Source organism: Polypterus senegalus, chromosome 16 (genome assembly GCF_016835505.1).
Source record: "Polypterus senegalus isolate Bchr_013 chromosome 16, ASM1683550v1, whole genome shotgun sequence".
Classification (NCBI taxonomy): Eukaryota; Metazoa; Chordata; class Cladistia; order Polypteriformes; family Polypteridae; genus Polypterus; species Polypterus senegalus.
The window spans coordinates 83,268,186-83,285,665 of record NC_053169.1 but is presented as its reverse complement, the minus strand read 5'-3'; the positions used below and the strand labels follow the sequence as shown (position 1 = coordinate 83,285,665).

The 17,480-nt window shown below is 36.0% G+C and overlaps 1 protein-coding gene across 2 annotated transcripts in view; it reads left to right on the top strand.

Annotated features, from left to right (window-relative positions):
• sptbn1 (spectrin, beta, non-erythrocytic 1) overlaps positions 1 to 17,480 on the top strand; it is a 262,319-nt gene that overhangs the window by 239,191 nt on the left and 5,648 nt on the right. For both annotated transcript variants that reach the window (XM_039738921.1, XM_039738922.1), the window contains 6 exons: positions 4,135 to 4,273; positions 4,676 to 4,760; positions 7,899 to 8,095; positions 8,290 to 8,402; positions 8,987 to 9,050; positions 14,340 to 14,560. In XM_039738921.1, the coding sequence (XP_039594855.1) occupies positions 4,135 to 4,273; positions 4,676 to 4,760; positions 7,899 to 8,095; positions 8,290 to 8,402; positions 8,987 to 9,050; positions 14,340 to 14,560 (819 nt within the window). The remainder of the gene's footprint in view (positions 1 to 4,134; positions 4,274 to 4,675; positions 4,761 to 7,898; positions 8,096 to 8,289; positions 8,403 to 8,986; positions 9,051 to 14,339; positions 14,561 to 17,480) is intronic.

Genomic DNA, 17,480 nt, shown 5'->3' with positions numbered 1-17,480 from the left:
GAAACCTTTAAGTCCTGCGGTGGGTTGGCGCCCTGTCTGGGATTGGTTCCTGCCTTGTGCCCTTTGTTGGCTGGGATTGGCTCCAGCAGACCCCCATGACCCTGTGTTCGGATTCAACGGGTTGGAAAATGGAAATGGAAACCTTTAAGTGGCACATCTTAAATGTAAAAAGTTAATAGTCAGGCTAAGATTCATTTAGCAAGAGAGGAGAACAATGTATAGGCAAGATCTTTGGATAAGGTAACTGTCCAACAAAGTCTAATGAAGTTTCTGGTGAGTTTTTCAAAACAACGTGGGTCTTGTAGTCGTGTTGGCTGGGACAGTCCAAGAGATGCAGACAATCCTCATAACTGCCTATAAAACTCTCATCTCTATTTACACCACGCTGTAATGTCTTAAATTTTAGCATGATTTTAATTTACCATTCTTCTCTCTTGCTATGTTCTGAAGTTACCCATAAGCACTGGGACATTAACATTTTAAAGTGAGCTGCTACAGGAACATCTCTGTTGCCATGTTTAATGTGTGTCTATGTAAGCACAGAGAACTCCAGTTTCTAAATTACATTTTGCCTGAAGAAGGCGCCTGAGGTGCCTAACTACAAAGAGGACTATTTCATTGATGTTAGGTAGAATGCCCAGAGGGGACTGGGCGGTCCTGTGGCCTGGAACCCCTGCAGATTTTTTTTTTTTTTCTCCAACCGCCTAGAGTTGTTTTTTTTTTTTTCTGTCCACCCTGGCCATCGGACCTTACTCCTTTTCTATGTTCACTAATGTTGTCTTATTTTAATTTCTTATTTTGTCTTTTATTTTTCTTCAGTATGTAAAGCACTTTGAGCTACTTTTTGTATGAAAATGTACTATATAAATAAATGTTGTTGTTGTTGAGTTGGCTCGAAAGATTGCATACTGTAATCTTTCTAATTAGCCAATAAAAGGTGTCATTTTGCTTAACTTCTCACTACTTGCATATAGTAATCTGTGCAACATTTCTTAACAGAGGTTATCCTATCCAATAATGCCTGGTTCAGGATATTCAAAGCATCAGTCAAAACCTGTAGTGAAAGATAGCTAAATGATATTGTTTCTTAATGCATAATTTACTGTGCATTGTAATATTTGGAACTATATACAGTATTCTCAACAGTAATTGAAATCTATAATTGCAACTTACAGAAATGTAATGGTACCATGAGAGACAGTATGAAACAGTATTGCATAAGAAGCATTAGGCCAGACTTAAAAGAAAAGATGTGTATAAAGTTTTTATCTTTTTAATGATCAATTATTCTTAGTGAGACTCCATGGGATCTGTTTTTATAAGCCAGTTTTACCACAATTATTTAAAACATACATGTAAACAGTTCCAGAATTGTACCTTAAAGTTATTTGATCAGCATAGTGGTTGCAGCCTTGAAGCTTCAGGGACCCTGGTTTAATTCCTGGGCAAGTTTATGAAATTTTCTGTTTCACCCATTGTTTGTGTAGGTATTTATCAAACAGATCCCACGCAGTGTAGCATGGTGACGCAGTGGTAGCAATGCTGCCTTGCAGTTAGGAGACCAGGATTCATGTCTCTGGTCCACCCTGCATGGAGTTTACTTGTTTTACCCGTGTCAACGTGGGTTTTCTCTGGGTGCTCCAGTTTATTACCATTGTTCAAAGACACGCAGGTTATGTGAATTGGTCTGGTGTGTCATTGCACTGCGACAGCCTCATGCTCTGTGCTAGCTGGGATACAGTAATCCCTCCTCGATCGCGGGGGTTGCGTTCCAGACCCCCCCACAATAGGTGAAAATCCGCGAAGTAGAAACCATATGTTTGTATGGTTATTTTTATATATTTTAAGCCCTTATAAACTCTCCCACCCTGTTAACATTATTAGAGCCCTCTAGACATGAAATAACACCCTTTAGTCAAACGTTTAAACTGTGCTCCATGACAAGACAGAGATGACAGTTCTTTCTCACAATTAAAAGAAAGCAAACATATCTTATCTTCAAAGGAGCTCCGTCATGAAGGAGCGCCGTCAGGAACAGAGAATGTCAGAGAGAGCGCAAAGAAAAGCAAACAATCAAAAAATCAATACGTGCTTTTAAGTATACAGAAGCACCGCGATAAAGCAGCATTTTGTAGAGGAGCGTCCGTGTCCTCTGTGCAAACAGCCCTCTGCTCACACCCCCCTCCGTCAGGCAGAGAGAGCGAGAAAGATAGAGAGAAGCAAACAAGCGCCACGCGGGAAACATATCTTATAGCATTGAGGAGTTTTAGTTAATATGTAATACATGCTCTGATTGGGTAGCTTCTAAGCCAACCGCCAATAGCATCCCTTGTATGAAATCAACTGGGCAATCAAACTGAGGAAGCATGTAACCTAAATTAAAAGACTCATTGTCCGCAGAAAGCGGCGAACCAGCGAAAAATCTGTGATATATATATAGATGTGCTTACATTTAAAATCCATGATAGAGTGAAGCCGCAAAAGTCTAAGCGCGATATAGCGAGGGATTACTGTAATCCCAAACCATTACCGCAACCCCTAGTCTGGATTAAGCAGGTTAGAAAATTACATTACATGAGATGCCATGCACATGCATGCTTGGCAAACTGACTAGTACAGACTGGCCTAATGCACCTGAGTTGGAACCGTGTCGGGTGATCTATAGTAATATCTTGTTTTACACCTGTTGATGGTGGTAAAGACTTGAGACTCAGCACTTCAATGGAAATGTCAGTTCAGAAAAACAGATCTAAGGATAAAGCAATTATATAAGAAGTGCTATAAATGTAATTGGGATAGAACTACCAGGAAAAACAGAATAAAGTTACAGTAATAATCATTCTTACTAGAAAAGTTGTGGTAAAGAACAAAAAATGATCTTGATTTCATCCCTCTGTTCTAGCCATATGATGGAATGCGTGCACAAGGTGTGTGCATTGCTTTACCCTAAAGTTTCCCACATGTCTATGAAGTGGCAAGCAGATGCATCTAAGATTTCAAAGGAGAAAACTGTGAAACATTTTGAAATGAACTTTTTTGGGCACTTACTTTCCTTCTTTCTCAGTGCTCACTCTTCTCCTCAACAACCCTGAAATGGTGCCTCTAACATACCTTTCACTGGCCCCAAGCAATCAAACTTGGCCCTGTCCAAGAATGCTAAGTAGTTCATGTTCAGTTTAACTTGAATGATTTATTCAGTCATTTTCATAATATGCCAATTCACTGCTGCCCTTCTTCTGTATATTTACATGTGCTCCCCAATATGTCACTAAGGCCCCAATCCCTTTCAAAAGGAAGTAACCCTGACATGAAGCCTTCTAGCTGTTGTCCTGTCTTTGCTATTTTTCATCCTATAGTAATCTAGCCGCGTGTGTATAAAATATGCATATGATTTTAGATTCTGATGCCTGCATTTTTTTTTTTTTGCCTTACTGTACATCTTATCTAAGTGGGCTTTTCTTTCGATATCCTGGTTTTGTTCCCCTTGTACACTTGGATGTGCTCAATTACTTGGTGACTCTGTTTTCTCAAGGGGTCTTTGTGAGTTGAATGTGTATGAGTGTCCCCAACAGTGGAGTGGCCTCCCATCCAGATTTGTACCCAATTCTGCCAGTAGATGCCCTGATTGCCAGTACCTCTTTAGGGGAAATGAAATCATTTCTCTTTGTGGATGGTGAGACACTATATTAGTCGCATTTTGCCCTTCACAGAGTGCATACATCTGAAACTGCTCTTAAGGTAAACGTCACTGTTTTCATCTGATGCCAGCACAGTGGGTTAGTGTGGCCTCGGAGAGTGGGGTTTGAATTCTGCCCTGGACATTGCTTGTGTGAAACCTTCACGTTTTTGTTCATCGGAGGGTTTTTTTTTTCTTACAACCTCAAGGATGAAAGGAGATGTTTTCAGCAATGAGAATTTAAGCAGAAATATAATCTACAGCCAAACAAGTGTCCCTGAAGTAGAATTTCCATCCATCCATTATTCTACCCGTTTTATCCTAACTACAGGGTCATGGGGGCCTGTTGGAGCTAATCCCAGCCAACACAGGGCGTAAGGCGGGCGCCAGCCCACCGCAGTGAAGTAGAATTTATTTTTTGTAATTGATTGTTTTACTTTGTTGGTTTTTATTTGCAGAGATGTTTCCTCTGTGGAGCTGCTGATGAACAATCACCAGGGTATAAAAGCTGAAATTGATGCCCGAAATGATAGTTTTACTACTTGTATTGAGCTTGGAAAGTCTCTCCTAGCGAGGAAGCACTACGCATCGGAGGAGGTAATTTATTTTTCCACACAGATGTGCTGCAGCTGAAGTTGCTCTAGTAGGTATTTTGGGGTCTGCTGATTGAGGGAGAATGTCGTTTTGGAAGAAATCACCCTTGAAATATTTCCTGTATTTCCCCACTCTTAATAAATCTTATGCAGCCTGTTTTTTGTTCTTGTTTTTGATGTCTAAAACACAGACATTTTTCTTGTTCACAAATACTGAGATAAAGTAGTATTTGTTAAAATGATATGAAGAAAATTTAGTATATGGCTCTGAAGAATTTGTTATAAATAAAAGCAAAGCAAAAAAACAGTGATATAGTTTTAGAAGATAATATGGCATATATTACATGAATGAACTGAGATGAAAAGTGCAGAGATGTTTATGTTCTGTATTTCTTGATATTTTCAGATCAAAGAGAAGTTGTTACAGCTAACAGACAAGAGAAAAGATATGATTGACAAGTGGGAGGACAGATGGGAATGGCTCAGACTGAGTGAGTTTGAAAAGGCTTATTCGTTTTAATCTATTGCTTGTTGTAAACTGCATTTACTGTATACAAGAACACAGGGACTCCTCTTCTCCCCTACTGTACAGATCTAACATTTATATTGTATTGTGCATTCCCCCTAGGGTCTCTTTTATACCAAACACACACACACACACACACCCCTCAGAATGGCTGCATGATTTTAAACAGACAAAATACCTGCTTTTCTGAAAGAGAAAGATGTAATGCGTCAGAGCACTGAGTGGGAGAGTGTTTTACAAATGCAGTGAGTACAAGCTGTTAAGAGATTTCAATACTCCTCATGCAGCAGTGTAAAGACGCAAAATACATTTTAAAAGAAGACACTAGACTGCAGTCACTGCCTACTGCGCTTCAAATCAGTACTAGGAAAAGGGTCTGAAAATTTGTGTCAATGTGATATGTTTTTTTTTAATACATTTGCAACAAAAAATCTAAAATTATGTTTTTGCTGTATCATTCTAGAACATTGAGTGTTTGGTTGACGTGGTGAAAAAATGAATTTAAAAGAGTTCTGCATAAACTTGCAATGTAACAAAATATCAAAAAAGTGAAGGGCTTTGAATACTTTCTGAATACACTCTAATTGAACATGTAAACCTCATTAAACTCATTGTAAAGTATGGCAATTTCACATCTGGTTAAAATAAACAAATAATGCTAATGCAGTCATTATGAATGAGATAAGGGATATGGCCAGTCAAGGCTGAATGGAGGAATTGTATACCCTGGGACTTAAAAGATGCAGTTTTCCTTTTGTTTAGCAGGATTGCAGTTTCAGCTTGCCTCACCCTGGGCTATCAGTAAATAAAGGATAAGCACAAAGAATTGTCTAAGAGCTACTATGTCAAAGCTGTCTGATATATTTAAATGTATGCATTATGCATTTATTTATCTGTATTGTTCATCTGGTTTCTCTTTAGCAGTTGCATGAGCCATTGCCTGATATTGAATGTTAGCCTGAAACAATACAATTTTATTCTTTAATTGTTTGAATGACACCTGATTAATGATGAAAGTACACCAACTAAAGGTAAACAACAGTTCACCTCTAAGACTGTATTTTTCTGAGCAGTGGTGACAACAGGCAAGTTGGGGATAAACTGATAAAATTAAGTGCCGAGTACAGAGATAAGCCCAAATTGCTGACTGATGTCGTTTTAAAACTGAAATGAAGGTGATAAAAATATAAACATTAAAAATATTAAAAAGGTAAAAAGTTACAATTAGCAATAACATGCCTCTGTTTATTGCTCGTACCACTAACCAAGTCCTATAGGCATGTTCACACTGAACCCTATCAATCGAACCTATGAGGTTGAGCTCTGTGCTATCAAGCTATTGACAGCTAGGATTATTATCATTATGTTATTTACATTTCAACATTTTGAAGTAGTTACAACTGTTGAAACTAGCAAGGACACCAAATTCAGATCTGGGCTTTCTTAAAATATTATTATTCAATTTGCCCTGATTCACACATCACTAAATGAATGCTTCACAGATTCTGGCACATTTGTGCATTAGAGACATAACAGAAATGGTTTCATTCTGCCAGTTTGATGCTAGAAGAATGGAATATCCAGTCATTAATTTTCTGTACATGTGTTTTCTGTAAATATTTAATCCAATCATGGTAGCACTGGGAGTGAAACTTGTTCAGGACAGGTGGCCAGTTAACCTGCAAGTTCCATACACATACATTCACTTAAAATGGCCAATTTAGAATGATTGTTAGCCTATCATGCATGTCTTAGATAAATGAGGATATGTGGTACCAAAAGAAAAATGACATTAACAGACGTACAGACTCTGTACAAAGAAAAGTGACCTGGCTGAATACAAAAGGATGATCTATTGCTGAGCCCTGCTTCCCACTGAATGAAGGCGGGTAATTGAAGTTACTCGCAGCCCCCTTTCAAAATTCAGAAGTCAACTTGCCGACAGTAATATTCTTCCAATAAACAGACATGGTTATATTTTTTTAAGAACTACCAAAATAATTAGCTTGTACTATTAAAGTAATGTTTTTGGCAGTTACCGTGTGTATTTTTTTATTAAAACTGTCCTTATTAAGTTACCATACTGGTAGGTGTTTATTGCACATTCAGTTTAGGTTTATGTGATGTATCTTTTTAGTGTTAACTGTTTTGTGAGTTAAAGTCAAATATTGTACCTAAGGGAATTTTTTATTCAGTGATTTTACACTACAGCAATAATAAAAAGTATGTTTATTTAAGATGTAAACTGACTGCTTGTTTGCAACATGAACAGATGTCAAATTTTCAGAACATATACGCCCATCCAAGGTTTTGAAGTGATGGTGAGCCATTTAATGATCTTTGCAACTGTCAGCACATTGCATGACACAAAACTATTTTATTCTCAACCTCAGTACAATAAGACTTGAAGGGAAAACATTAAAACAAATCAGCAGTTGACCAACTTATCATTGTCTTTTAGTTTTTATTTTTTTAACATTCTGTTTTAATAACTTCCCTATAGTTTCCTCAGACTCTGATGCCTGCCTGTCCTTGACAGTTTCCATTGCAATTCCTACATCAGGACAGTTGTTCTGAGACCCGATCTTAGATTTTGTTGTTTTCCATGTAGCCTATTGTACCATGCTAATTGAAAATAATTCAAGTGCAGATCAAAGAATGTTGCTATTCATGTTTCCTGTTACTATTAGTTGTAGATCCATCCATTTATCCTTTGGTTCAACCATTTAATTTCATACTTACGTAGCAGCTTCAGGATGAGCATAGTAAATTAAGCTTTTGACCTTACTAATGGCTGAGTTTTCATGTTCAGCAATCCTGTTTTTTTGTTAAAATTGAAGGCTTTTGTCACGGAAGCTGTTTATTCAATTGGATTACTTATAAGATTTGAATATTTTGTTTTAAGTACTTTATCAATTGGTATTTACTTACACTGCAGAAAACTGTGATGAGCAAAAGTAAATTTTATTGGTAATATGGTGCAGCTTACATCCACAACAGACTGTTAAGGATCATATTTTGAACAGATTAACTAAAACATAAATTTTTTTTTAATATATTATGCATCTCTGGTGACATGGATATTGTTTCAATGCTTCTTTAGTTTTGGAGGTACACCAGTTCTCTCGGGACGCTGGTGTTGCAGAGGCTTGGCTTTTGGGACAGGAACCTTACCTGTCCAGCAGAGAGATGGGGCAAAGTGTGGATGAAGTAGAGAAGCTGATTAAAAGACATGAGGCATTTGAAAAGTCTGCAGCAACGTGGGAAGAAAGGTTCTCTGCTCTGGAGAGACTTACAACGGTAAGTTCTCAAGATAGAATTGGACTTTCACATTTTAAAAGTTGTTAGGTTTGGTTTGTTTAAGCTTAATATCTTAATAGTTGAGAAACAGAAATACAAAAGAGTAACCCTAATGTTTTTCTTGTTACTTGATTTAATTGATTCCACAAATTTTCTTTCATTTAAATTTACTTTTTTGCATTATGATTTTACAGCTAGAATTATTGGAGGTTCGAAGACAACAAGAAGAGGAAGAGAGGAGACGGCAACCACCATCTCCAGAGCCCCTGCCACAGCCTGCAGAGGACTCTGAGTCTCCACAACAGTGGTATGTGCCTCTTCAAATATTTCACAATGAGTGTTTTACTGAAACAAAGAAAAAATATTTTGCATTGGTATGGTGCCACCAGTTTAAGGGCAATATCCATGTCACCTATTAAAGAGGGAGGCCAAAATATAATAAAAATTGCTTGTTCTATCTTATGACCAGAGAGATGGATGAACCAACCCCAAACTAAACGTGCATTTAAAGAAATAAGTCACACAATTGGCTCTTACATTTGCCTTTATACTATTAATTTGATTGCTAAATGTGTCCTTAGTTTGTGGTGCATATATGGGCACAGAATATCTAGTCAAAACAGTACTATCGCTTCTCTAATTTCATTTAGGATCCTCAGTATCTTAAATGAGTGAACATGTTTTAAGAAACTATTTGGAGCAAATATAATTATTTAAAGCTGCTGTAGCTAGCTGCATATATATCAAAAGGTGCCATTTTTTTGTGTTTAAAAATTTTTGTAGAAGTAGATAATTGTTTTTTCTCTTTCCTTATCAAAAAGGACCATTTTATTTGGTATTTAAAATAGATTTGTACAAATGAATAATTACTTGTTTTTTCTGTTTCCACAGGGATGGAAAAGAAGGAGAACAGATCTCTCAGAATGGATTGCCGTCAGACCAGGAATCTCCACGGGTTAGTTACCGCTCCCAAACCTACCAAAACTACAAAAGTTTTCAAAGCAGACGAACTGGCACTGACCGGCCCCGGTCTGGACTCTAAAATGTGGTTATTTTTATAAGAATGTGTTCATTTAATGAGGCTTCATTTCATTTTTCACTTTTTTTTCCTACCAAAACCATTTATTTTGAGTTTTTGGTGTTTTATTTATGTTTTTGTATTGTTGAGGACAACATTTCCTTAATAATCAGTGACTATACCCATTTCAGGAGTTATGGGCCTGGGAATGTAGCCCTTTTAAAGTTCCACCACAATTGTCACTTTCTCAGGAGGTGTTTTTGTTGAATTATTGCTAATCTTCAATTTCATTTTTATCCAGAAGATGTTTTGTTGAATTAATCCTAGTCTACAAAATTAAATTTCAATCATGCCTATTTAGTACTAAATTTAAAATGAAATAACATTTATCAAACTAATTTATTTTGATGACTCACAATAATAGTTAACATCGACACCAATTTAAAAAAAACACTTTTTTAATGTTTTTTTATTATTCAAATGGTTATCAATTTACAGTTCTCTCCTTTATCGTCTCCTATTGCTTTTTGGTTTAAACAGAACTTTTATCTCTTAATATTCATAAACATGTGTGGCAGTATTATTTGGATGACTTGTGGTATTGTGTGAATGTAGTTTGACTTTCCAGGAGTGCTGCTAAATGTTGAATTTGATAAGCTGAGGAAGGAAACTTCTAAAAACTGTATATGTTGATGCTTCAGAGATGGAACTCGGGGTTTTTTTGTTTTTTTTTTATTTCCTAAAATGCATAAATTGATGGATTTAGTGTTCATCAGGAAGAAGAAGAAAAAATGCAGATGAACACATAAAAGGATACAAAATACTATATACAAAAACTCTGTATATATTTTCTGCATGTTTATCATGTTCTTTCATTTTATAGCATTTGCGTGACAGGATACAACTTGGCTACACACTGAACTGCACAAACCCTCACTTGTTAGGTGCTTTAAAGGCGTATTTAGGTAACAGGGTTCCGTCAGCCTCATTTCCTGCACATGTCCAGTTGGGTTGCTTGTTGTATTTGGCTCATCTTATCCCATTTGATTTTTTTTTCATTCCTTTTTGGCCTTACTGAATAGTACTACCAAAAAAAAGAAAATCACAGTGTTGAGTAGATAAAACAAGAAAGCTTTTCAAGAAAACTGTTAAGTGTAGGTTAGATGCTCAAAAGAGAGAGCTTTGGATTCTTAAAAATATTGTCACTTTCAGTCTTGCTAGCTTTCTGAATTGATATGCATCAAATACACATGGGTTTCATATTTATTTGGTAAGTAAACACAACTGGTACTAAATTGTTTAGCTGGAGATGCTGTATATGTTGGTAAAGGGAAACCATTTTAAAATATCTATGGAAATTGATTGACTCCATCAGAAACAACTAGGTCTCTAGTTTTAATATTATGATACAGGACTCTTTTCCACTAAAGCCAACAATTTACATTAATGGTATATTATTTTCAAACAATATTTTATAATAAGATATTCATACTTTTGTCTTTTTTTCTGTTCTGATTCAGAACAGTTTCATCAGAAGTTGAGTGTGTGTTTCTGTATTTTAAGGTTTACAATAGAAGCAAAATTTTACCATGACACAAAGGAATTTAGTCTGTAACTAACTGTCAAACCACACTCACAGTGCACTTGATAGATTCCCAGTTAAAACAAAAAAAAACACACACACACAAACTGGTAAAGAATTTGTAAAACCTAACTTCATAGCCCAGGTTGCTCCTTAGTACTGTTTTTGGAGAAAGTTGTACGTTTTTACTCTAAACTTGCAGATACGTAGTTATGTATAGAGATCAAATACATTTTCATACTTGGACTGCGCAGTAACCTACAGTAACAATTAAACTTTACTGAGGAGTTACACATATTGCATGCTTGCAGTGCCATCTGGAGGATGAGTATGAAACTACATTAGTCTGCATTTGTTCTGAAGGCTAAAAACTGAACTTCAGAATCAATCTTATTATCTTACTTCTTGTACTCTGGCCTGATGTGTATTCTGTGCTCTATACTTGTAAATGATGGCATAAAAAAGATTAATAATTAAACCAAATACTGTTGCTTCCTTCCATTATTTTACTTTTACATTCTTGTCATTCCAGTGTTCATTTGTTCAATTTTGATTTTCACTTCTTATTAAACGGCTAGTAGTAACTTAAAAATCTTTTAAATCTGAAAAATAAATCAGAATATGACTCACTTTCTGGTGAAGAACACCAAAAAATAAGCTTTTATTTTAAAATACATTTATTTACATGAACCTATAAAGTATTTTGTCTGCTTTTCACTCATTATTTTAAGTTAATATCTGTTAGTCCATTTCATGTGTCTTTTTTCAGTATTCCTTGTCATCACTAAAGAAATGCTTTTGTATCAAGGCTTTTTGGGAACCTTGATTTTTCTTTCTAGCGTGTACATTTTTGTTCTAATTTAACATTTTGTGGTAAACACCACTCTTTGATTTAGATCTGATTTTTTTTAATATTTGTTTTAGCCATTTTCACTTTTATTTGGCCATGGTTGTCCCAAAACTAATATCTTTATTCAAGTGCATGTTTAATCTAGACAAAATACTTTTCGGTTCACAAAATAAAAATTATGTCATGTAGTTAAAATTGCTTTGTCTTAATTTAATTTTACTTTATGGAATTTGCAGTGTTTGTTTTTTACTGTTTTTATTTTTCTATACATCACTACATTTTGTTGTCTTTTGAAAATCGTGAAGATAATCTAAGGATATCATTTTACATACTAAAATTATATCTAACAATCTTAAAAATAAATTTAAAGAAAATTGATTCCACTCCATGTTCATCTGTTTTGTCATGTATGTTGTGCTCACCTAACATTTTTCATTATTTCTATTCACTGTAGTACAAGTCTTGTTAGCATGATTTCCGCATGTCTGATTTGTTTATTTGTTCTTTAACAGTATTTGTTGCAAAGGTTGTTCATGTTGATTTCCATTTAACCATGTGTCCCTAACTTTGCTAATTCCAGCCGTTTCACCATGACCAGTACTGTACTTCATAGTCAATTCATCTGACACCATTCATTTGGCTGTATTGTACCGTACATGTAACCACAAGCTCTGCTTTGCTTATCAAACACAATAACGAATATTTCTACTTTTAGCCATTTAGTTAAAATCTAACATATAATTCAATTACTTTAACAATGTAAAGAAAACCTATAACTGAACTCAATTAATTTTTCTCTTCATGAGATATTTAATAGGTTTTTGCAAAAAAAAATTTTATATTAAACAATCAGTTGCTAGATCTGTTAACTTAAGCAGCTGTGAATAAAATGAGAAATCCTGTTCAAAGGAGTGACTGAGGGTTGCTGAGACCACTAGAATTTCTTGAGGCACAGCAAACATTTTAGAAATAGACTGATGTCAGCAAGTCTCTAAATCTGACAAAATAAATCTTTACGCTAATCCAAAATAGTCGCTCTTCTAGGAGCTAATCATCTGTTGTGCTTACTGCAATATAAATGGAGTTTTGCACATCGATATCAAAAAGTTTATCTGCTCAAAATAAATGAACCTGTCATTGCTAAATAATCCAACTAACCTGCTGTGCTCCCCAGTCTCCCAATGTGGGGTATGCAGTATTGTTGGTTTCCCCTAAACATGGTAACATTTTTAAATCCTCTCACCTTGATGACTGGAAATCATGCGAGTCAAGATCCTCTTTCTGAGAGTCTAAAGCTGTAGGAACTCCAATATGACTTTGGTTTTGGTTGAATCTGTGACTTTGGAAGACTTCACCAGTTTGACCTGTCCAAGCTGTCTGAAACTTGAGGTGTTCCCCATGTGCAGTCAGTCTCATCTTACGGCCACCACCAACCTGATCCAAAAGAAAACGATGGGCGATGCCATGGTTCTTTCTATGTACTGGGGTAATTAGATGTGTCAGACTTCAGTGGCTGTGGTGTCTTCCTTTGTGTATATTTTAACAGAAAATTACATTTGCTGACTATTTATTAATATATTTTATTGTGACATAAACTTTAGCTAACACTTTTCTGAAGCTAACTGGTGGGGGTGGTTGAATTAAATGCATGTAAAGATTGTCGGTTTTGCATGTTTAATGATTTTAATTTCTAAATTTTACCAGATATGTCAAAGATTGATTTTGTTGTTTGTTGCATTACGTCCATGGATAACTCTTGTCCATCCATGTACAATCAACTGCAAAAACTAATTTATATGCATGATTTTTGTTTCTAATGCATTTCATCCAGTGCAAAAATTGTACCTTTTTGTTAAATGTTACATTTCTGGATTAATAACAAAAACTTTCAAATTGGCAGTAGTTTTGTCTCTGTGGTGTACTGGTACAAAATCCATCTATTTTATCATGAAAAATCAGGTGCAAGTTCTGCACTGCCATAAATGCTTTTAAGCCGGCCCTTTACTGAAATTATCGCTGAACCATACAACTGGGGAGGCTCCATTAGAATTAATGGATCTTATCAGTTCCAGTGTTCAGCGTGATTAACTTTGGCTGGGAAGAAGGTATAATTGTTAAATAAATCCAAAATTTAACAATTAGAGGCTGATGTAATGGTAGCATTTTTTAGGCGGCAATGTTACAATTTTAGTGGGGAGAGGGTGGGAAGCTTGGTGATCATAACTTCTTTATTCCCTCCCTTAGCCAGTTTAGAACCGACCACAATATGCTAACGTTTTCTTGAAAAAGTGTTTTGATTGCAGGTTGCTTTTGATTTGTTACCTGATTCCAAATGGGGATTAGGTAAATGTGATTTAAAAATCAGTCAATAGTATTCATTCTTGTTAATGATCATAAAAAAAAGCTGAAATAAGGCATTAAAGAACTCTGCAGTGTATTTAAGTTGGAATGTATCAACTTTAGTGCTTTTCAATGAAGTATTTTTAAATTAACAATAAGAACCTTTGAAACATTCATTTTATAAATTATTTGATGGATATTTTTGTTTACCCAGCTATGTAGCAGAAAACAAATTTGTGAACATTTTAATTAAGAGTCAGTGCCTTATTCAGAATTTTTTTAACTTCATTTTATTTTAGAAACTTCATTTTATTTTAGACAATGTCTTGTATTGACAAAATGTGAATACACAGCCTCTGGTCCAAATGAGCATGATTTTGATAAAAAGTTGTGGATTTTGGTGCAAACAATAAAAACTGCAGTTGTTGACCCTCTTATTCGTTATCCATTTTAGGGGATAGATACAGTTAATGCCAGTGAAAATGTGAATGGAGTTGCTGAACAAAGAACAAGTTCTAAAGAGCCCAGTCCAATCCCCTCCCCAACATCGGACCGCAAAGTAAAACAAGCAGCCACTCTACCAGCTAAGTCCCAAGACTCCCCTTCAGCGCCGATAGAAGGATTCCTACATCGCAAACATGAGTTTGAGGGACACAATAAAAAGGCATCAAGCAGGTAAAGCTTACTATTATCATTCTGTTGATTTTCTGACAGATTTACTCAGCTGAGGACTTGAAACCATCTCTGGTGGCAGCAAGCTAGAATGAACCCTGAATGGTATGCAGTCTACTACGCACACATGTCCAGAAATAACAATCAGATTGGCACGATAAATGTATGAGAAAATATTTTGAAAAAAGTAGTATGAAGAAACACCAAAGTGAGCAGAAAACACATCTGTGTCTGTAATGTGTGAAAGTGCAGGAACAAAAATTTAAATTCTAAGCAGTGTGTCTAAGTAAGTAAAAAAAGAACATAAGCTTCAGTTATTATGTGGATCATAATATTTAAGTATTGTGTTAAAGGGCTTGCTCTATCAGCTGACATACATTTAAAGAAGAATAATCTAATGTGATAAGTTGTAATATGTTGGAAAATGTAATAATTATTAGAAAGATTATGGATAAGTACTGCATATATTCGCATATAAGTCAGGTGTTGAAACCCTAAAAACAGATCATAAAATCAGACCCCGACTTATATGCCCGTTCAAAAATGTGATAATTATTTATTTATTTATTTATTTATCATCTTCTTGCTTCCTTCAGTCTTGTACCAGTTACTCAAATACAGCGAATTTTGGATTCAGCAGCAGTGTTACCAATTTCTTTCGCCATTTCAACGATTTTTAATTTAAAACCAGCTTCATATTTTCTTCTGATTGAACGCTCCATCGTAGATAAGGGACGATAAAGGTGTATGAGGGTGTGAGATAAACAAAACAGTGCAAACGTCGCTTCAGAATAGTTCGGGCATTACCGTGTGGTCACATAGGCACAATATATATAGAAAAAGGCAGTGTGCTCCGTGGTTCCTATCTCCGGTGCGTGTTAGGATATCGTAATCCCTTGGACCAATAGCGTCTGTTTTCCACATTCGACTTATATGACTGACATTATAAAATACCGGAAAATATACGGTAAAATCAAGCCCTGACTTATCCGCAGGAGACCTTAAACGCGAGTATATACGGTAATTGTAGTTCTATAGTCCAAGACAATGAAGCAGTCAGACCAGGAGATAAAGAGCCCTTAGGGGAAAAACGGGTAAATGGTCCTGGGCAGTGATGTCGAAGCAGTGCTCCAAAACATAACCTCAAAGCAGAATTTAAAATCCAAAATTCTTAGTCAAAAATAAAAGCAGATGTCCTAACAACTACTGGAATTTCTCTCCCTAATGACTGCTATCTGAAGATCTTTTTGTTTGTTTGTGTATTTAAATCCATCGGTTTGGACATCATATGATGCACGCCACTGTCTTGAATGGTGCAAGTGCAGTGTGCGGACATCTACAGCAACCTAAACAGTCACTCTGACTTTGAAACTTACATGTAGTAATATATTATTATAATCTTAATTCCTTAATATGAATTAATATGTATTGTTCACACTTTCACTATGTAGGTACGGAGTCATTGATAGGTCAGTGAATGCCTCCTGGGCACTCTGCCTCTCCAGGGTTTTTAAGATATTTATCTTGTGATGCGCTTTCCTTTACAACCCGTGGACTCTCCGGAACTCATGACTTGGCATGTTGAGCTCATTCCTCATTCACTCTGCTTCAGCTCTGACTGACTTGTGTTTGCCAGTAGCCTACTATGCAGCCTGAATTAAGATGCCAGAAAATAAGTGGTGATCCTGGCAAATATATAAAAGCTTTTAGCGCATAATTATTATGCAAGGCCAATAACTTATTTATAAAATAACATCCAACCATTTTCAAACCCACTTACTTCTGGAACAGGGTCGCTGAGAACCAGTGCACCGAATAACTTTGCATTCAGTGAGTGAAAAAATTCCTACCTTACCCTCTTGTGTAATTATTTTTCTTTTTTGGAGTTGCCTGCATACAGCAATATACAGATTTTTGCTGTGAAGGCAGGCATTTCAATTTTTGATGTATTAGCATTATACTTCGGGAGAGTAATTTCAAGTACTATTTGAATATTACATAAACAGGTTGCTGCTCTTTTTGTCATTTAAAGGCTTTTAATAAGTTTGTCCCTTTCTTTGATAAGTTGGGCTTCAGGTCCTTCTCATGGCAAGTGGCAGCATGGCCACGTGTCATGGCTGACAGAAAAAGACCAGCTGTACTGGCACAAGGCATTGCTGACAGAATATCAACCACAGCAACATCTGAGGTCAATGAAGCAAATTGCACAAGATCACTGATTTATTTTAATCGCAAATGCAAGTCATATGCTCAGAGCTCAAAAGACAAGTCATATATGCCATTAGGGCACCTTGAAGGTGGCAGCACCCTGAACAGAGTAACCTGCGGTGCTGTGTTTCATGAGAGGCACATGGAATGCTTTTCTCCGAGGACCAGAGGTCCAAGTGTTTCCTATGAGTCTCTACATGAAATGGAAGTGTGCATTAACGCCAGAGGCACACTGCCATTACGCTACAATAGTGGCTGGCTAATAAAATTTGCTAAGTATGCTTAAAAATTGTGTGGATTTATTGGAGCAGCTGCATTGAGACCATACAAGTTACTTGCATTTCCAACCACATGTCACTCACTGGCTCTCTAAACATGTTATAAACAGTGGGCCAGCTCATTATGAAGTAGCACATTGTTTAGCACATAACAGAAACTTTGATTTTGACTAGTGTGAGATGCATGCCATTTCATCATGCAAATCCTTGTTCAGAAAAAAGTACTAGTGTCAGTTTTATATAACAGTTAGTTTGTTGGAATCTGGTGGAACCCAATCATCTTGGAAAGAGCTGCGATGCTTAGAATTTTAAAAGTATTGTCCTATAAAATGATATCACTGTGTCCTATGCCACTCAAGTGCCTTTGCCTTTAGCAGCCCCTCAACTGGTATTTGTTTTTTCTTCATTTTGCATACATTTTTCAAGATAAAAATCTC